Source organism: Malurus melanocephalus, unplaced genomic scaffold (genome assembly GCF_030028575.1).
Source record: "Malurus melanocephalus ecotype Western Australia unplaced genomic scaffold, MMel_1.1 scaffold_328, whole genome shotgun sequence".
NCBI lineage: Eukaryota > Metazoa > Chordata > Aves > Passeriformes > Maluridae > Malurus > Malurus melanocephalus.
In genome coordinates this window covers 105392-127779 of record NW_026623560.1, presented here as the reverse complement: position 1 = coordinate 127779, position 22388 = coordinate 105392, and the positions used below count along the sequence as shown (strand labels likewise).

General features: G+C 36.6%; 1 protein-coding gene across 5 annotated transcripts in view; it reads right to left on the bottom strand.

Moving 5' to 3' along the window:
* Window positions 1-22388, bottom strand: part of DLG1 (discs large MAGUK scaffold protein 1) — a 72371-nt gene that overhangs the window by 39673 nt on the left and 10310 nt on the right. For all 5 annotated transcript variants that reach the window (XM_057377854.1, XM_057377851.1, XM_057377853.1 and 2 more), the window contains exons 2-8: window positions 14236-14328; window positions 10858-10911; window positions 8353-8403; window positions 7267-7391; window positions 6022-6191; window positions 5373-5509; window positions 4104-4248 (exon numbers count right to left, since the gene is read on the bottom strand). In XM_057377854.1, coding sequence (XP_057233837.1) covers window positions 4104-4248; window positions 5373-5509; window positions 6022-6191; window positions 7267-7391; window positions 8353-8403; window positions 10858-10911; window positions 14236-14328 — 775 coding nt within the window. The remainder of the gene's footprint in view (window positions 1-4103; window positions 4249-5372; window positions 5510-6021; window positions 6192-7266; window positions 7392-8352; window positions 8404-10857; window positions 10912-14235; window positions 14329-22388) is intronic.

The following is a 22388-nucleotide window of genomic DNA, read 5'->3' as shown; positions in this document are numbered from 1 at the left end:
GGAACTAYTTAAAGACCACCATTTATGTCAGGATTACAGAGGCAGTTCACATTCCTGCTGGCACAGGACCCTCTCCAGCAGGGTAGGAGCTGTGACATAGAGTGGAAAACAGCACTGAGAGGGCAAAGTGCTCAGAAAGAACAATCTTTCCTAACTGCATTCTTCTWGAGTCAGAAAATGCAGATCACTGTAAAGTAACTGTTTAGACTGGCAATCCACACCTCAAGAGCTAAAAGGAAAATCTCACAGAAGCAACAGAAACAGGCATAGCAATCAAATATTCCAGGTCAGTGGCCGAGCTTTCATTACCCATACACATCCCACTCTATAGAGCTTCAACACACAACCGAAAGCTATTTTTTCCACATTCATTCCCTGCTGAATCTCTGGTCTCAAAGAGCCCCAACTCTTTTCTAAGAAGATTTTCAGCAGTAACCTACTCCAGGGGCAGCTGGAAGCCGTACACTCACTGATGCATTTCAAAGGACAGAGGTGCACCATGTTGGCACAATATCTGTACTCCCCTCAATAAATACTGCCATAAATCAGAATCTCAGAAACCTCTTRATCAAATGTCCCTTGATTCAAAGGCATTAACCTCAAGGAAATACCAAATTATTTAATTATATATATGGATGCTAACTCATTTGGTGTCTTCTTTTGAGCCATCAGGGAACCTAACAAGGACATGCTATTGTGTGGCCAATAGCCTACTACAGGACTTCTAAAAGAAATCAGATTTTGTGCAAAATCTAGACACTGAAATTTCTGAACCTGGTTCTCAAACAGTTCTTCAGTATCCTTAGCTCTGCATTTTAAATACACAGCCCTATAACCAAACAAGACCAGTTCCAGACGGAAAATCTTRAATACAAACCCAATTCTGAATATGGACTTTTGAATTAACTACCAYGCTCACACAAGTTAGCACAGTGAGCAATCTATTGCATGTTCTGCACAGTACCAAGTACTGTGCACTGTGCTTTTAGATGTTTCTGATAAAATGAGAATTTAAAAAAACCCACACAAATTAAATAAGCAAATAAAAAACCCTCCCAAGGGCATTTACATATAAACTCAAGAGGTAGAGTTTCTATTCTAACATAATTTTTAATAGACAGATTCACATGGAGCCTCTGTGCACATCTTACTTCTCCTTTATGGTAGGACTGAAATCCTAAGAATCTGGATAAAAGGATTCTCATGGACAGAAATAGGAAGGAGGATTGCAAATACCTGTCTCAAAAGAGCTGCAGGTGAGTAGGTGAAGAAAGAAACCTGGTAGCTGCTTCAACGCTCACTCATAAGGAGTGATCCTAGAAAATACCTCTTTAATATCTGCCATCTGGTAAAAGTTCTCCAGAATCCCTAATATAAAGCTCTTGAGCCCTGTGCTGCTCTGCTAAATGCAGTATAAAATACTCCATATAGGTGCCAACATTTCTTGCTAAGAGTTCTCTCTAATTGAGCACTTCTTGCAGAAAGCAGAGGCTTTCCAGTTGCAAAGTTATCAAACTCCTTTATAAAGCAGAAACAGCCTTTGAGGAGATTGGTGTCTCCCTTTGAGATTTCCAYTGTAAATGTGCAAAGGCTGAGAGGTACTGGAAAAGCTTTTGTTCTGCCCTGTATTAGAAAAATAGCATCTAGCATCTCAGACACACGCAGCTGCTTCTTATAAGTGAAAGACTGAGGAAAAGACTAAACTGATTTCCTGGAATTAAGTCRTTAAACACCTCAGCAGGACCTTTGGGTCTGTTTTGTGCTCAGAATTCCAGCAGTAGGTTCAGAGTCTGCACCAGCTGCAGCAACAGCCAGCTGAGCTTTGATCCACACAGAGACAGCCTCTTGGAGCCTCGGGTAGAAGAGGCTTTCCTGTTGTAAGGAAAAGAAGCAGACTAAAGTTTCATCAAAGGACCCWGCACTTTGCAGAGGAATGTCCTTTGGTCTGCTAGAAACATTAAAAAATGGAGTATCTTCAGATAGAGAACTGAAGGTTAAAACTGTAGCTAAATGAAATGAAACTCAGAAAATCTACTCAAAAGTACAGACAGCCCAGAAAACTTGTCAAAGGTCACTGAAGGACAAAGACAAATAGACAAGACACCTGGAATCTGAGAAAAACTTCTGTGATTTTTTTTCAGAATGCTTGAGTAGGAGGAGAAAGTTCCCAGAAGCAGCTACTATAACTTAAACTGCACGACAGGTGAGGAGATTGGCTTTTCACTTCTAATAAAAGGGTAAAAATGACATTCCCACAAAGGATAGGATACTGGGCTCCACAGAATGCCACCATCTCTCAAATCACACTTAGAGGAGCAAGAATGGAGACAAACTCAGGAGGGAGGATGGCAGTGGGACACAGGGCCCACTGTGTGACCAGGCCGTTTATCTCCTGGTAATGGATGACACTAAACCATGCTCACTGAGAAATTAAGGACTCAAAGCAAGATGGCAATGAACACCCTCATGGCAGCTATGTGGGAYTACCCTTGACAGAACTTTCCTGATCTGTCCAGCCAGTGGACATGGTAAGGAGGAATTCTTGAAGATGTCACTGTCTCTTTTATGGTTCCATGTTATGATGCAATGATTGAGTCAAAATGCAGTAGTGAAAGATGAGACACTTGGATGTTTGTCACATCCCAATCCACAGCAGTGGAACTGCATAACTGCAACATTACTAGGAATACTATCTACAAATCAGATTACTCAAAAAAATACAAATTCAAAGTGGAAAACACAAAAAAGCCAGTTAAAGGGAAAGAGAAAAGGAAGTCTGCTTTCCAAGGGCACAGTGGGAAACTTTATTGGACAAACTAGATAATGTAAGGGAAAATGGCTTCTCTCTAACCATAATATATATAAGTAGAAAAYTCGGGAGGAATCAGTGGAGACTGAAAATTAGTTTTATATCAAAGAATGGAGTCTTCAAGAGCATCCTTCTAATTGCACAGTGAAAATAAAACCTRATTAAGTCCAAATTGTAATTCAATAAGCTTACAAATAGATTTTAAGATACTGTAGCTATTGGCAATAAATAATGGGCTTATAAGGTACTTGAGTCCTCTCTTGTGCTGCACTTTTGTTTGTTGTTCTTTACATATTGTTCTTGATTACATCTTTCAGTCCCAAAGTGTTTCTTTTTTTCATATGAAGTAGTTTCTAAACAGATCAGTGCTATGTATCAATTACACATCTCTAATTGCAGGAAACAAAGCAATATCTAAAATAACTCTCCCCTAAAACCATTTTATGTGACAATGTGGATAAAACTGGYCACTCAAAAGTCAGTCTAGGGAAGATACAGTTATATCATTTTCTTCCCTTTCTCCAGCCACTAAATGATAATAACCCTCTTGAAGTACACTAAACTCAAATATTTTTTTACATTGTAGTTCAACCACAAACTTTCTGGATTTGTATGTTTGACTCTGAAAATACCTTTGCCAGCAGTATAACCTCATGTCAACAAAAATACTTGTAACTTCTTTTTAATACAGCATTCACTGGTTTTCCATTTGAGTTGTCAACAGTTATGTCAAAACTGAAGTCATGTTTCAAGTAATTTAACATGGAATTTTTCAACACATTTGCAGGCAGGCACCAGAGCAACAACTTCCCATCCTCCTAAGTTCAGTTAATTCAAGTACATGCAAGCCCATGAAAAACCAGGAAAACAGGAAAAAAGTCAGAACACCACTAACCTTTAGCTGAAATGGTATTGTCTTTTGCTCAGTTTACAGAATGCTAAACATCCTCACAGTGCACTGCTTGCCAGTGTTCACAGCCCCCAGGAGCATGAGGCACTGGTTCTCTCTGTACTCATCAGTAAGGTGATGAGCAACACTGAGTCTGCAGSACTGGGCCATGACAGCCACAGAAATACAGAAATACACCTGCAGCCCCACTGCTGCCGTCTTTTCAGTACACAAGCTGTAGAATGTTGCTCTGTACAGCATATAGTTTTCCTCATTTATCAATTTGTAWCAGATTTTTGCCCCATATAATTCTAAAAAGCTTGAAGCAGCTAAAATACTAAAAATGGAATATGYTGAACCCTTAAAGGGAAAATTAATTAAATCCAAAAGATAAGATGAACTTACAGTTTGTGATGTCAGGAGGGGCATAACTGTCATTCATGAACATGCTGGTGGGTTTTGCAACCTTCAGATAAACAAAGTCAGATGTGTTTTTTAAGGCAGTCACTGCTTCTTCATGAGTAACTTCTTCCAAGCAAACACTGTTCACCTAAAGAGAAAAATAAATTCTCAACACAGAAAAATGTTTTCATAGGACACTCACTGAAAGCTGTCAGAGCATTGTATTAAGAGTCTTTATTGGGATTCATGTGCCACAGACATAATTGGCTACATAAAATTATATAAGAGATGCTTTGTTAAGTAAGAGAAAGACAAATATTCCTACAAATATTCCTGCATTGACCACAACACTGTGAAGAAGACATACATCACTTTGAAGAGCTAATGGGACAAATAAAACACTCAAAATGTTTTAAGTGTGCACACTTACATACTGTATTACTGCAAGCATTACATAGACAAAAGTTTCTTCCAGTAGGAATAAACCCTACTTCAACTTGTCATGACATAATTGTTTTGCAACTGTTAGTTGTGGGGGAAAAACTCTATTTCTCAAATATGTTCTTTGCATCTATATTTTCTAAGTTTCCTTGAAGTTTTTTAAAACCTGTTTGTTGATATCTTTTTAACAGATTTTAATTCCTACCACTCCTGAAGACTGAAAAATCATTCTGAAGTATATTTGTAGAAGGACTGTAGAGAGTTAACTTATAAGAGTTAACAATTCAGAAATACATTCAGAAATTTCTGGCTGTGGGTCTCAGTTTTCTATCTGGACAACAAATTTGTGGACTGAATTTAAAGAAGCTGAAAGTTATTTTTACTTYGTGCATAGGAAAATTCAACTTTGATGCTATTTTAAGCTTTTAAAAAAATTGAAGCACCATTGAAAAGCAATACAAACACTGAAATGCAACATAAGCAGCAGTTTCACTACAGGCTGGCTAAAGGCTGGCCAGCCACCAGTACAAGGAGTTCCATTCCATTCTTCTCTTTTGAGAAGAGAAACAATCCCATTGTATGTTTGTTTACAATTCTGTCACTCAGACCCCAGAAAAATAATAGCAGGCATCAGAAATAAACATGCTGATTCATACAGGTTTTGCATGGAACATTGGGCTGAGGAATAGATTTCAGATTTCCTGATGAGATGGTGTTGAATGATGTAGATTTAATTTTATCACTGATTTCYAGGCAGCTTAACCACAAATTGAATYATGCCCTTATTGAGCCTAAAAGTGAATGACCATAAAAAATGCAGCTCTTACTTACAGCTAAAAGTTTGTCTCCAATCTGAAGTTTGCCATCTTTATGCGCTGCCCCACCTTCGATGATTTTGGTTACATAAATGCTGTTGTCCCCAGGTATATGCTGATTTCCTACACCACCAGCAATACTGAAACCAAGACCTGCTTGAAGAYAAAGGCATTACTCAAGAAACCCATTTGCATTCACTGGATTCAAACTATTACATAAATAATGACACTCCCTWTATCACACAAATATATATAATATCAGGCTCTGGCTGCAGCAATTCTGATGCCTTYTCAAGTGTACTCCATAATTTTCTAGAAAATAAAGTTCTATAAAAGATGTAACATGCCCACAAGTTCTAAAAACCAAAAGCTAAATCATTTATTTCATATCTTGTGAAGTAAGGGCACAGCAGAGCTATGGCATCACCACTGATATTTATAGAACTATTGCCCGGCAATTACTTTCCCCTAAATTATTTTTAATCTCTCAAAGATCCTATCTAGGTAATCCAATTAAGTATTTTACTCCAATTTTTAATGTACTTAAAAATTACTAGATACAATCAGAAACACATTTTTTAAATTTAAAAGACAACTCTGATTCTACAAGAACAGTTTCAATTCTATCCTTCTTATGAAACAGAAACTTTCTATTTCCAACGTACCTTTGGGGCCTTTCACAAGCTTGATTTCCACTATTTTTTCTGTGACTGGTTTTCTCCTTTTGACATACAATCGTACGATTGATCCCGCTTCTTTCAACGCTTCCACCGCTTTGCTGTGTGTCACATCCCGAACATCCACCTCATTTACTCGGAGGATACAATCGTTAACCCTGGAGACAGCAACAGTCATTGYTCAGCTGTTGTGTTATGGCAGAGTGCACACATTAGGAACCCAATTTTTATCTGTAGCCCACTAACATACACGTTAATACTTTAAAATACAGAGGTTTATCTCCAAAATTCTACTCGTTCGAGACAATGCTCTAAAATGAATTATTATGCTTGAAAATAAATCAAGGATCACTAGAAAACATTAAACAGGAATGTTTAATTCACAGCTGAAGAGGGCACCATATTATATGTGCCTCATTTAGACAGTGTTTTGAACAGATGTTTGTACAAATTACCTTTTGTTTAAAGCTAGAAAACAGAATTTAAAAAACCAAACCTGGAAGGCACACAATGAAAACACACTGGGTTTAAGCCATGATATGAACAAGTCAATCTTGCTTTTCACAAGCAGTTTAAGTGCTGGCCTTCCAGTCCATTTAACATGTTGCTGTAGTAACACTGAGCCTCATTACATTAAGTGCAGTGACTGGCCCACCTGTCACCATGTCCTGCCAGATGTACCTCTGACAAGGGCCAACAAGCTAAAATGGAGCCTTGAAATAAGCTCATTAGGACTAAAACCCATAATACATCAGGTATTTGCACATGAAATAATGRGGCAAGTTCTTGGTGACACAAGAGAAAAAAGATAGCCCTACAATCAATGTAGATGGGTATCTTTGAAAAATTATAAGCAAGTATAAAAAAGGGTTTTTATTAAACTTAACTGTCTTGGGGATCGGAAAATCCACACATGGATAACAAAGGTTACCTGTCCTACCTGTCTAAGGTTTTTCTTGAATTAAGGATTATAAAACATATGGCATAAGAAATTTGTACCACAGAATAATAAAAGTTCAATTCATTTTCCTAAACTGCAAATATTATTAGGTTGGGAAACACRTATTGGTCCATTCAATCATTCTTCATTATTTACAAAACAATTCTGTAAAAAGAACCTATTTGACATTGAATGCAGAATGTAAAAAACATTAAAAGTAACAGAAAWTTTTCTATCCACTATTTAAAATGCAATAATAACACTTAGCAACCCAACACAGAAATTCATCCTACCGTAATCTTCCATCCTGTGCAGCTGCACCCCCGGCTATAATTTTTGTAATGAAAATACTTGCATCATCCCCAATGTGTGGGTTGTCTGTACCACCTGCAATGCTAAAGCCAAGTCCTGAATTTCCCTAAAGATAGAAGGAAAAAAAAATAACACATTTCATCTTTGGGGAAAASATACTCTGGTGTATCTATCTAATTCCCTATTGAACAAAATCTACATAATTTGCACTGATAACAAAAATATTAAAAGACAGTTTAGGYGATATGCTACATATATACATAAATATAATTACATCTTATATATGTGCAAGGAGAATATTGCATAACTGTAAGAGATACAGTTCCACCCAACAACTCTCAATGAGTTTATAAACTACATAAAATCTTCTATCTCTAATGCAGTAGATATCTGAGATTATTCATACAAATATTTACTCCTCAATAAATCATTAGTGACACATTATTTTTCCCAGAGAAGYCTTTAAATAACTTGGGTTCCATCTTTAATGTATCCCCACAGATGCAGCAATTCAGACTGACGTTTTTCTCTTTAAGGGTTGCTTGCCCTTACCATCAACTGCAAGACCTCTTCACCCTCTCAGTAACCACCAGAAATGCACAGGTATTAGATACAATAATTTTTTTCTGTCTTTTTGTTAACAGTGCACCTCAAGTGAACTGAGCTAGATCTCAACATAGAAAACCTAACAAAGAAATGCATGTGRCAAGGTGTCATTTGTAATCTCAGTATAAAACTTCATGGTATATAAGTAAAAGCCTATGAAAAAAGTGACAATACAGGAGATGAAATCACAATCTGTGTTGTTAGGCTCTTCAAGTCTACGTAGCAACATTAAATGCAGGATGTCTTAGATCATTCCYCCATTTTACTCTCAATGGTCAAGGATATTAATAAAATTTTCAATTCCTGCTTAGCAATTGAATGCACTTTTTCTTTAGGTTAAATAATCTACTTAAAATAAAAAAAAAAGAAAGAGTAAGAATTGGTTCATATTGCTATTTTTCATATTAAAGTATCATAAATCCCATTTCAAATATAGTACAGAATGACATTTAGCATGTTACCCTTTCAAGAGTAATTTCTTCATACTCGTAATCTGCATCTGTGCCATTGACCTATAAAAAAARAGAAAAGCAAGACTTACAGAGAATTTTACACTTTACACGACACAGTTTGCTTGGCTGGCAGTTCACTCCCATCAAATCTCAGCTGATTCACAGTGACCACTGAGCTCAGAGGGGACATGTGATTTTCACACCACTCTGTATTCATGAATAAGACAATCTTTTTGTACGAGTTTGAAAGTTGCCATTTCAGAGAGCAGACTGTTCTGCAATACTACTGTAGGGCACAAGTCCTCTGCTTCAGATTGCCAGAAAARAATGCTCTAGAGAGCCTTTGATGTCCCTCAGGCTAGACAGCAACTTAAAACTGAGAAAAAAGAAAGAGGATGTGGGGTAGAGAAGAATTGTAAGGAAGAAGAGAGCAGAATTTTCCAATTGTTGTTCCACACTGAGCAGAGAAAACTCAAAGACTGATGCTTGATCTCCCCCTCCTCATGAGAAATGGGTAAGACCCATAAAGTAACATTTAACAACGTTTATACTACTATTTATCATGTCACATACATACCAAACTTCAACAATTTAAAACAGAGAAGAGCCAAAAAGAGAAGAGCTTAGAAAAATATTTTATAAAGCTTGATGAAAAACCAAAATCCTAGAAAGAAGCCTGGTCATCCTCAAGTTAGAAAGGATACCCGCACTCTGTGCTACCTACAGAACTAGGACAGAAYCAAATACCAGAAGCAACACATACCAAAACTAAGCAAAATCAATTAAATTACAAAATTCTCAACCATATTTAATATTCTTGAATAAGTTTTTTTTTCCAATCATTAAGATATCTGGAACTCAAATTCTTTCCTCCACAGTTACCTACAGCAGCTAGAGAATTTCTTATTTCTAGCCTTTTAGGATTAAATATTTAACACMGTAAGAAATAATATTTATACTATTATTTTACAATGGACCCTTTCTCTTCTTAAAATACAGAGTATCTGAAAGACTTCTGTAATCTTAACACACTAAAGATTAAAAAAAATGTATAGTGGAAAACATTTTAAAATCTTTTCTAGCAGAGAATTTAAAAGGGGAATTTACCCCAAAAAAACTGAAGATCAAGCTACTTCCTTCCTCCTTATGTTTATTTAAAATATTTAAATGCTCTAAAAGCTGGAAATGCCATGACTTTTACAGACTGTCTAATATCAAGCTCATTTATCCCCGACTCTCTAATTATATCTCCCCTTAATACAATAGAAGCCATATCCATTCCACACTAACAGATKATCATCCTCTTTGCAAAGTACCTCAAAAATGATTATGAGCTTAGTAGCTTGTTCAGTGGAAAAGATACGGTGGTTTTAACACATGATATTTCTCTATTAAAAAGGGACGAGGTCCTGACCTTCTGAATMCGTGAAACTGGATCTGTTACTACACCAACACAAAAGAAGCCACTGTGATCAAGAAGTTTTTATRGTAGCTTAGTCCTTGAGCTATTATCCACAGGAATGACAACATGTGCTAACTGAAGCAGTCATCCASCATTAGAGTAGCTGCAAAGGGCTCATGATGATTGATCAGTGAGCAGCACTTTTTTCTTTTCTTTTTTTATTAAATAAATAACAAGKATGATTAATCGTTTCCCTATTCATTGCCATCAGACAAAACAAAGYCAATCCTAATGTATTTAAGGAGTCTCTTATTTCCATGCACAAAACTCTGTAATCCAATTTAAAATATCATCTAGATAAACAGGAGCAAACAAAAACTTCCATCATTTTTATCTTCTCCTTTAGCTCAGTTCTATGGTCTTGCAAAATTACCTTTGAATTTACTTACCTCAACATTAAACATTAGCAGAGACAGGAGCAAGGACATATCACATAATAAAAATCCCTGATCTAGAATACCTTTTCCAAGTTTAAAGGGATCTCAAACCCACTAAAAGCTAAGCTTTATTTGTAGGGGCTTCCCCTGGATGAAAAACTATATAAATGTTATTATGCTTGACAAACGAAACATTTTCTATATAAATGTTATTATGCTTGACAAACGAAAATCTCAGCCTCCACATAACTACACTTATTACCTTAATGTTTCAAACAGAACCAGCCCATTTTTAGGAGCATTTACAGCACTAAAACCTTAAACWTAGACACTGCACAAGAAATGTTTTTATGAGAAGTGCAACGGAAATGGCACATTAAATATTTAAGCATCTGCCTGCACAGTTGAAGAAGCAGATTGTTCCCTGGATAYTGAAGCTCTGGAACCTCAAACAATTGTCTTTTGCACTGTCACTCACTGGTACTCCAAAAAATTCCAACCAGCAATCTGCAACTTTCTTTTTTGTGAAACAGCTATTCAAGGACTTTAAATAACCATCATGAGAGCTCACAAAATCAAAAGATAAAATCAGTTTTATTAAACAGTAACAATAGGCCTATACARCTACCTACATAAAATATTTAAATTTTTAATTGAAAGCAAGTGAAGACTTACATATGTTGTAGTCTCCAAAGAGTCTGTATTCACCAGCACTGGAGGGGGATTTGCCTATTAAAACAAAAAATAAAATTACACAGCATAAGAAAATGCAATATTAATGATAATTTTACAACATTTAACTTGTTGGCTTTCTCAGAGTCCCTTCAAGAGCTAGCATCACCTTGAGAATCTGAAAATTGACCTCCTGAAACACTTGATACAATTCTGAACAAATTGCTTCCCCGATTAAAACCACAGTTAGGGAAGTCTGAGATCATATTTAATATCTAAGTTGTGRCATTTATGATCTTGTTTTTCAAAAGAAAACCTGAGTCATGCTACCATTTGACACGATGGCAGTTACCCCMGTGTTTGTGCTACAATATGCAGAGGTTGCTTTACCAGTCAGCATCCCAAAACCAATTTTTGGTGGATTCAATTTCCCTTTCTCCCCATCAGCAACAGTCACCACCCTACTCTGCAAACTGCAAAATGGAAACCTGCAGAAATGAGCTCAGAGAAGAAAGGACCTACAAAACTGACTTGCAAAAGCAAATCCACAGCAGACATTCATTCCCCACACAGCAGCATGAGTTTCTGTCAGAAAATTGTTAAGGATTAACAAGCCATAAGCAGTCAGAGATTATTGCTACAGAAATCTGAAATAATATTAGCATTTTTACAAGCCAGGAACCAGTAGAGTGAGGTTACACTTTAAGTCTCTCAAACTACCGAGAATTCTTCTGTGAAAAATGTGGTTTCAACCAAAAGAAAATCCATAGAAACTGATGGCATTTCTCTGAAATATTTCCAAATAAGCAGATTTTGCATTCATCCATTAATTAACTGCCTTTAAAATAGGCAGCATCTATCCTGCTCTAGGAACATTGGGAAAACAAAAGAGAGCGTGCAGGTATATTCCAGACTCCAAATACWGCTGACATATTAAATTCAGTTGCASTAAACAAARTYAATCTACTTATTGCTTTAATGAATCCAAGAGGGGTTTTAATATGTAAAAAAAAAATACATTATCTTTCAATATAAGAAATTCTTTTTTTAATCTTCTAAGCATACATGTGTGTATGGAACAAAGTTTAGGGACAGTCTAATAGGCTGCAGGAGAAACCAGTATTAAACTCATTTAAAGATAAAGTTAAGACCWGCAAAAACATGACAATTGCATTAACCTTTACTTATTCTGCATTTTTGTTTCATTACTATGACAGCAACCTACTTCTGAAGAACTCAGATTTTTAAAAGCTCACAAGTCTAGGAAGTGATGACTCAGAAGTGCTTTTCAAAAGGCTGGGATGAATAATCTGCCATCATTAGACAGGAGCCATCAATCTGCTATCAGGTGTCAGAAATTAGGCCTGTGTCATTTAATAAGTACTAAAATCAGGTGGGATCTAAACATGTTAGCAGAGCAGACAATTAAAAAAGGAAACAAAAAGGATGACACAYATGACTGTCAAAATGCCATCAAAASCCTTTCTCACCCAGCAATTCTCTCAGCAGAAGCATGGACACACTYCATGCAGTAAAGACACTAAGCACTAGTTATTAATGTCAAAATAAAAATCTCTGTCAAAACAACACTGTCCCTCACAACGATTTTCTTCCATTAAGTTAAATTTCCTTTCCTGATTCTTATTCAAGAGCAAGTTCTAGTAAAATAAGAGCAAATTAAAAATAAGATCATGTACTAAAAAACCCCAATCTATTATGCATTGATGTAATTTATTGTTAAGGTTACAGTAAATATAGTTAAACCATATGTTTTTATGTCTTTGCTGGGAAAAAAGGATCAATTGCTCAGGCGTGCTGTTTTCACTCCATTTTGGAATGTATTTATATTTAGTATTAGGATTCTGTAATATCCAATTATATTCAATAAACACAATGCCAGTGAAAGCTTGCTCCATGTGGTTTTTATTTTTGAGGCACACAAGAGTTATTCTTTTCATRTTTAAAAAAAAGAAAGATGACTGAAAGCAAAATTGCTGTTAGTAGGGGAGGTCTGGTGAACAGTAGGTTTGAGACACAAATCAGCCAACCAATGCAATATCTTACTGCCTCTGTAGGATAAATTATTGTTCTTAACACTTCTGCATTTATCTGAATTCTCTTCAAGAAGCAGAAATTTACCATCTTTTTCAAACATGAATGAGAAAAGCTCAGTGCCAGGCATTCTGGACATGGTTGCATTGGCCTGTCCATCTCAAATCCTGATTTGGGCAGAATCCTTTTATAAGAAGGGAGTGATTTTTAAATCAAATCTCTGTTCTTTCTGATGGAAGAAATACAGGTGACAGATTCAAATAAACACACACCTACTAGAAACTGCACTATAAAACAGCCAACGGCAAAAATTTTTGCTAATTATGGGTTATGCAAGAATTAGAAATGCAGCAAAAACAAAGATTACCAACTGCTGCAAGTTTAGTCAGGTAGCTTGAAAGCAAAACTTAAAGAAAAAGAGATACTGATGTGCATATTAAAAAATTTTCAAGCAATATTGYGGATAGCTCAATCTCCTTTTAAAGTAATAAAGATCTGTCACCAAACAATTCTAAAAACTGACTCATCTTTTCACAAGGTGTGTACTCATCATTTCAGATTTCTGCACTGGAAATTACAGGAAAGTTACAAAAAACTAAAAGCAGAATGACAAACTATTTGTAAAAATGTAACTGCTGCCTATTCTAGATTGTTCCTTAGCTTGCYACGCTGTGGTCACATTTGCCAAGTTACATGGAAGATAGTAACRTTAACTCATGTTTACTGCCTTCACGTGTCTTGACAGGGTTTGGTTTTTGTTTTGGGTGGTATGTGGACATTATGGGACCTAAAGAATGAAGGCCCAGAAGAGAAGTGCATTTTATGAGTCAATGATAGTAGGAATGGAGAGGTAAAAAGATCCCTTTTGTATTGTAAATTGCTCCCAAAATAGGAATGCCAACAAACAGGCAGAGAACATGAGAAACATCATGCAAGTGCAGCTGAGGAAAGACATGTATTAAGTATTTATATTAAATGAGAAAACTTTTTTTAATAAATAAATCAAGCAATAACATGTTAGTAAGGGTCAAATGGCTCTGAAGTTAGCATGTAAACATAAAATATCTTATTGCTTCTTTCCATTATTTTGGATGTTTTTTCTTTAGTTCTTKCTCAAYTTACTAATTACTTCCATAMAAATATATAAATATTTAAATGGACTAAAAGCTGTCATAAAATGGAGAAAAGTTAGGGTGAAATTCTGGGGTATTTAACAGTTCACCTCAGACCTGAGGGTGGAGTACAAAAAGGTATATTTCAACAAAGCAACAAAATWAATTAAATAAATAAAAGTTGAACAAATGTAACAAAACAAAACAGAATAAAAACCTGTGGTATGGTGGATGGGATGGTCTCAGCAGGGACTGGTGGGACAGGGATCACAGGGACAATGGGAGAAGAGGAAGGAACAGCTTCTGTGGGCTAAAAATCACCAACAAAAGGTCAAAAATAATGAAAACTGGAAAAACAGTTTAAAACAAACAAGATTCAAATTTAACAGCTTAAACAAATGCTGAACTATCACACAGATTTATAGACTCTACAGCGCACAGTCCCCTCCACCCCCGTTGTTCACCGCAGCACATCCCCAGCACAGCGCTGATGGTGAGGAACCCAAAGCAGTTGGATTGCCCTGGTTTATTCACAGCAAGGCACTGCCCTTGCAGCACTGAGACTTTGGGGTACAACAAAATCCTGCTCATGTCAATGAACAGAGTTGGGCATTTTGTGGGCTGGGTTCACAACAGAACGCCTTCACCAATATACAACAGAGTGCAAAAGCAGGCAAACGAGRAYRGAAGTKAACAGYACTCAGCAAAGTTAATATTCCTCTKTGGTAAGGWGGAAAAATCAGAARTACCTTTCTAAAGGTTTCTAAACTTAGCAAAAATCAAAGAAAACCTTTTAGCCAAATGGGTGRAAGGTCCTAAAACAGACTCAATTTACCTCTCAAAGATCTTCACGAAGGTTTACCAAACAACTGCAGACTAGGAGAATTTTGGTCTTAGGATTCTTCATTAAAATWAAAACCAGGAAACCTACTGACACTTAAGCTGCAAGGGAGTAAAATTCCAAACAGCATWTTGAGCAAAACTTTGACTCAAATATTTTTGAGATGTTCACATACTGGCTGTCAACAAGCTGTCAGTAACATAAACTGCTGGCAACTATCATCAAAATTACAAGCTGAACAGCAGATCAAAGCTCTTGCAATTTAGTTGTTCCAAGACATTCTTGTGATCTTTAAAAATAATGAATCATAAAGACAAAAGAAAATACTAGATTCTGAAAATGAACAAAAAAACCCAGAACATAACCATATTAAACATGTTTTAAAAGTTTGAGATATTTTAAAATACAAAGAAGCATACATCAATTGCAGCCACCAAATGAAAGAGTAATAGCAAATAATGAAGAAACCTGAAACAGCCCAAGAACAGCAACACATATTAAATGTACATATGCGATTTTTGCAGGATTTTCAGCTCAAATTCAATCCACCCAAAATGAAATCTGGTGAAAAATGTCGCAATTACTGAAAGATGCAAGAACAAAATATATTTGGTATCTTGAGAGGTCATCCTAAAGTCATTAAAGCATTCTTACATCTATGGACTASAGCACGATATTTCAAGTACTTAAAAAGAGAAAGGTTGGGGAGAATCTAAATTGGACTAGAAAAATATTATTATGCCTTTTGCAAAGGATTCAGGAAATGCTCAGTGTAATAAACCTGTGGATCTGAAATAGCAATGCAGCCTTTAGAGGACAGATCAAAGCAAACAGCTCAAGCAATCACTCAGCCCCTACACACGCAAAAAATAACCCCTTTAACTCTGCCTTCCAAAGAAAGTGGCTTTCCATGTAGGTAAACACAATAAAAATACTAATAACAAAAATTTCAGATAAACATACATTACATACCAAAATACAACACAACATTAAGGCTGAAAAGCTAAGCATTTGCTTTACAGTTATACTCCTGCAATAAGAGGTTAAAACCAAATTGAAGTTATTCTGAGATCCTGACCATACACTTCCCTAAACTTCCACTTGACAAAAAAAATTAGCAGTGTTGAAGAGGATTTCTTTATTGGCCAAACAATCTGCACCCCTCCCTTTGCACCAAACATCAGCTTRATTTTCCTGCTTCCTTTCTTTCCCCACTTCCTAACTCTCTACTCTCTAAGGGTTTCTTATCCCCAAATGCTCCAAAAACCTACTACCAGTTCCAAATTTTACCCTTATTRTTTTAAAACTGACTTTGAACAAAGTCCTTTAATTCTTCAAGGGTCCAGGGTTCATAAGTTATTCATACTGTCATTGTATTTTCCCTTTGTTGGTTTAGGATCCACTGAACCTTAAAAGCTCCCTGCTCCCCCAAGCATCCTGGCAGTGCTCCTGTAGAGCCTCCTCCACTACCATGTGGATGAGGAAAGAAGTAACAACATTGGCAACAGCTTTCAAAACCTGCAAATCCAAATGAAGGCAAGACTGTCTTCACTCAGATGTTTTATAGAATACATTGAACTGATGCAGGCTCTGCAGCTATGACGAAGAAGGACAATGCAAAAAATTAGAACATTTTCAATTATTAGAGAAAGAAAACCTAGAACTTCTTTATAACAGAACAAAGATTTTATTTTATTAAGATATACTATCAGTCTGCAAATKATTATAGGACACAGGTCCCTGTGACAGCACTTGAATAAGCTCCCAGAGTATCATTTCAATGCTCCACTTTCCAGGAATTTTCAAGAAATATTTGTGCTTTTTAGGAATTTTTCAAACATACACTCAAGTATTGTGAGAAATTAAAGCTTTTTCTCAAAATAACTTTCAATAAASATGTCTGACTAAAGCATTTAATGATCCTGGTTTAAACAGACACAAGCTAATATAAAATACAAAGAAAGCAGCAGGCCAATTAAAAGCCTTTTGAATCCATATGAACTACAGGATACAATTATAATATATTATTGCACGACTTGAACTGTAACTCATTCAAACACATCTGCCAGCCTAAATAAATGTGCTAACAACCACAATGAAAACTCATTCTGTTACAACAACATATAAAAATTACTTGATATTTATCAGTGTAATGATGGGGTTTAAAATTTATATTTTAAAAAAAAATCATTTAAGTGGTATGTTTACTAAAGCTAAGATAACTGCTTTTAAAAGATCAACTGAGTGCCTCCAAATCTACCATTGCRCCCAGATGTTGTGAGAAGTTAGAACACACCCATTGCCTCATGTTTAACCAACACACAGCAAGCCTTCTGTGGGGAAATACCAACCAATCTGCAGGTGAATCARAGCACCATACAAATCCTCCAACAGACAACCAGGCCAGCAAATTCTCCAACACTGTTCTTAGTAAGCTATGAAAAGATAGGCTTTGGAGAACAAAAATCAAACAAACCAAACTTTCCTCACTTTCAAGAAATTACTGTAAMCCCCCATATTGTATACAGTGCAGCAACCTTCATCGGAAAACATGACAGCAAGCATTCCTTTGCCAACCTGATTTCAATTATTGCTATTTTGACTTACAGCAATCAAATACAAAATAAAATTTAGTAAGGAGGTCATTAGAAACAGCAGGGATAAAACTATAGAAAGAAAAGAGCAACATATTTTCAACGGTTTGCATCAAAAATGCACGTCTCCAAGCACATAGTGCAACACCTACCTTTCCTAAAGAGTAATTAGAGCACGAACCATCAGACACCCAGCCACTAGCAGCTTTTACTTTTGCTGTGCTTTTTGTAGGGCTCTTTTTTACACTGTCACGCAGGTTTACAAATTTCCCTCTGTGCTTGACAGACACTGGCAGCGTGGAGGAGCTGAAAGGTGCCCGAGTGCCCGGTGCCCGCTGTGCGTGCCACAGTGGCTGCTTTGGCTGCATATGAGGATTTTGACACATTTCCATTCGTGGGCTCCTCGGCAGATCGGAGAGCTTGAGCGTTCCCATCTCACCACCATGAGCAGTCATCAAAGTAGCAACACTAATAATCCTTTTGGCAAAGAAAAAACCCCAAAACAAAAAACAGAAAAGAGCCCAACCGAACTGTGGAGGGAAAAAAAAAGGAAAATATTTCTTCCTGAGGAAGTTAAAAATGTGTTTCCTAGATTATGGTCATAGGMAGAGGCTCTACATGCTCTGCATTATCTAGGTCTGCATGTTGTGTGCTCTCTCACTCTATTTAAAGAGTGCCATTGAACCACCCCACAACAGTCAATTTGCTGGGCACAAATAATCAATGCAATGCACAAATTATTGAACAGAGGGCAAAAGCCATCTGACTATTACAAAGAWGCTACAAAAGGTTATCTCTCCAATAAGCTCCTACTATCCCTTAATTTTTTTCCATTTCACCACTTCAAAACTTCTCCAAGATTTACATCTAGAAAATGTTAAAATTCTTCTGCTTTCCTGAATGCTTCATGGAGGCAGAAAATGAATTAATTTACAAGAAGTTTACGATGGAAAGTATATGAACTGTGAACAGGCAGACACATTTATAAGATTTCAACATTAAAATTTCAAAGAAAATAAATTCGTTAATACCACAATAGTAAGAACTACTTTGTGTTAATAATTTAAGGAGTTGTATTTCCATGAAATACAGCAGCACCATGAAACCAGAACTTCAAGGCACACACTGCTCAAAAAAAAATGTTTTTTAAAATTTAGGAGATTTAAATGAACACGAGTTTTTAATTATTCATTCAATTTTTAATGCCAAGGATGCATGATCTCTGTATCACATTATTCCAATATTCAAATAAAAAAGCTTCAAAATGAGTCCTTCCTCCATTCCACAAAAAAGCGCAAGAAGAGGAACTAGCTTGATTTAACAATGTTGTTGAATATTTAACTTTACCAGCCTACTTTAAATTCTAAAAGAAGGTAARGGCCAAAAGTTAATTTCGCAGCATCTATATGAAAATTGACAGCTAAACAGAAACACCTATATTCCCAGCCTTACAGWGGAAAGAAGTGGGCTCAAGTCAGTGGTCACAGAGTTTTTTCTACAGGGACACAACAATCATCTCCTCTTGCCCCATGGGTCTGTTCTAGGAATATGCTGTGGATCTGAATATCTGGTGCTGGGTATGATGAGAATGAAGGACACCAGCACACAGAAAACCCAAYCTGATTAGGTCAGCTGTCCTGCATTTAGGTAACATGGAGAAATTTCATCAGTTCAGCATTAAAACATGGTTATTCTCCTTTTGACATTACATCTTTCTACAGAAAATGTCAATATTTCAACTATGAGTCAGCATAATTTTTACACACAGAATAAAGAAATAGGCATACAGACCCAAGTACAAACATTTCCAGTTATTTATAGMATGAATATTAAGAGATAAATAGGTACTGACAGATGTTCCTCTAATCACCAAGAGCTGCCATGTCTCATCTTCTATCCAGAATGGATGTTACCAAGAGCTGCAGAACATATAATTAATGCAATATTCATAAATGCAGAGACAGAAAAGTTTCTGGCCAGTGMCAGGAATACAGAAATGTGTTGGCCATACCAACATTCTCAGACGTGGGCAGGCACATGGTAGGGGTGCCTTTGACCTGTGAAGCATTCAGGAGCTGGAGGACTGGGTCACACTGATAAATGTGGGCAGTGCACCCAGGCTGCTCTGCTCCAGAGAGCCCAAGAACCTCTAGATTTCGACACTGAAGGGCAAAGGCAGAGATGAAGATAAGCATGTTGTGAACGCACAAAAAGGCAAATAGTTCAAAAGCAGCACATCACAACTTTTTCTCCTGTGAGAAATTAATACTGAGCAGCTCTGAGGCACATTCTCCAGCCTGCAGGGATTACTTGGATGGAGGCTGCCTCATGCTGAAGCCTCTRTATCAGTATCCTCTTTAGAAACAGTGTGCTAAAAGGCAGCTTTTGTAGACCACACACATTTCTTTTCCAGAGATATTCAAAATTGCTTGAGGTTTGGCAGGGCGCATTTACCACCCATTTTACTTGTGTATCAGTACCCAGCATGACATTGTCTAATTACTAAAATGTAGAAAAGAAGCGGCAAAGAGGTTTGGGGTATAAGGCTTTTCTCTTGCRTACATAATAAATCCCAAAATACATGATGTTCCAGATTCAAAAGGAACATTTCATTCCTGGAGGCATCAACTTTGTTGAAAACACACAGACCAAGTAGTGTTTTGATTAAAACAAAAATTAATTCACTTTTAAGAGTGCTAACTAAGAAAACTGAGGACAAAGGAYGAGATGCTGAATACCATATTCTTGGAAATTCAGCTGTCTGGCTTCCCATATTCTATTTCAAACAGGAGGGGACAACACAATGCAAAAGATRAGACAAAGGAATTCACAGATCTCCAGTGTGTTTTCAGACATTTTGACTTCAGTGGTAAAAGAAAGAACATGATGCAGCAGAAAACTGCTAACACCATGATTGTTTTTCTGGAAACTCTCATGCCTTTGGTCCCTGAGGTGATATCATTAAGGTATCAATAATTAAAAGAAAATAAAAACTTGAAGGCAATTGAAGTTCAAAAAACAACAGTCCAAGCACCAAAACACAGCCAAGGAAYAAGAGGTACAGGCAAAACACCTAACCCATTCAGAGATGCATAGTGTGTCATGACAATCTCCAGTCAAAAAGTTCCAGCTGCATTAAAATTTCATGGTATGCAGGTATAGAAAGTGACTACAGCATAATCAAAGCATAGTAATGCTTATAGAGAACAATCATGGTAAAGAAAATGAAAATGTAGCAACAAAAAAAGGAAGAGAAGACTAGAAGACTGTTATTCAAAGAGATTATCAGATATTTGAGTGGCATGGAGATCAGTCTGCCCAATCACATTCACATGTGAGGTTAGGCAGAGCCTGCCTTGGAGTCACGCTGGTAGAATAACAAAAAATTGCAAAGCAGTGGGACATACGCACAACCCAAAGCTAGAAAACACAGTTGTGTAACTGAAGCTGCACAGGTCTGGCAGATCATCTTTGGGCTGCAGAAAGCAAGTGTATTCTGCAGACTGCTTTAATTACTAGCATGAGTTGCTCTACTCTAATATCAACTGCTAAGTGATTTCCATAACCAGAGGGGATTGAGGATCAGGTTGTGCTTTCATATTAAATACCAACTCTGAACAATTTGTTGCCAACAGAAAGCTGAATCATCAATATCTAATTCTTTTAAATTACTGCATCAAATATACACTACAAACTTTGCAGCAATCTGTTAAAGTACCAGTAATCTTCTATAAGTAGTTTTTCTTCAAGAATCATTTTCTTTCCACCTTCTCTACCACCCACTCAAGAGCTGAACAACAACGATACTCGTAGAAAGGGAAAATAGTACTAATATTTAGCCAGCAATGTCTACTGCAGAGGTCTTTTTTARAGCTTTGATGACCAAATTTCTTCACTTCAAAAAGTAATTCTYATAGCTGGAAGAATACTCCAAAAATAATTTGCCTTCCAGCAGATACCACAAAATCAGCAGCTTCTGTAAAYGCGACTTGACTGATGAAAAGAAGCCCATATTCATCATCTCTTCTTGAAAGTAGGAAATAAAATACCTTCCAAAGTGCACAAAACTTGAAAAGTGGAAAGAAACAATTTTGATCCAATACCCACTGACAAAGTTGAATTTAAGCAGCATAGATTCTTTCTAGAGATACACAGTTTAAGGTCTGGCAATGTAGTTTTGYATCGTTTCTCTGAACTACATCCTAGAATGCCACGGGACATGTCACTAGTGAAGTGTGCTATTTTAAGAACTTTACATCCATCTTCCTCAAAATCACAAAAGTCAATACTCATCTAAAAATACCTTTAGGGATTTATAGGCTGTTTGGTGGAGTCTGACAGTGATAAGAATAAAACACAACTGCCACTCATCCTCATTCCCAATCCATGTTATCCATATTTGCCGCCCAGAGGTTTTAACTGAGCACACAGCAAGCACTAAACTCATGCACCATCCTTGTCCTATTCCTTCCTAAGTCAGCACCAGCCTGTGGCCTTGGCAAATCTTCAGTACCACGATGTCAGTGACTTGTGTGCAGCCTTCAATTTAAAGACATGCTTATTTTTCCTGAGTGTATTTCTGCGCTACTTTAAACAAAGCGTAGTTTTAAGGGCATTTGAAAATGAGACAGACTACAATTATGTTTCCTCACATCCCAAATCCAGTCTCAAAGAAATCAAATTACCAAGTTTCACAAGAGCTAAAACCTTGTAGAACTATCTGAACATAAGCAATCATGTTTCAAGTATTGACTTGAAATTTCAAACAACATTCATGCATCAAAACAGTATATAAACACAATCAGGTTAATATGCTGCACGTACCACAATTTTGAGAAATGCAAAGACACAAGCCCTAATTCAGGGCAGGCAGGAGTCCTGTCACTGCTGATAAGCCAGACCAGAGGACAAAATATGCTGAACACGCAGGATAGG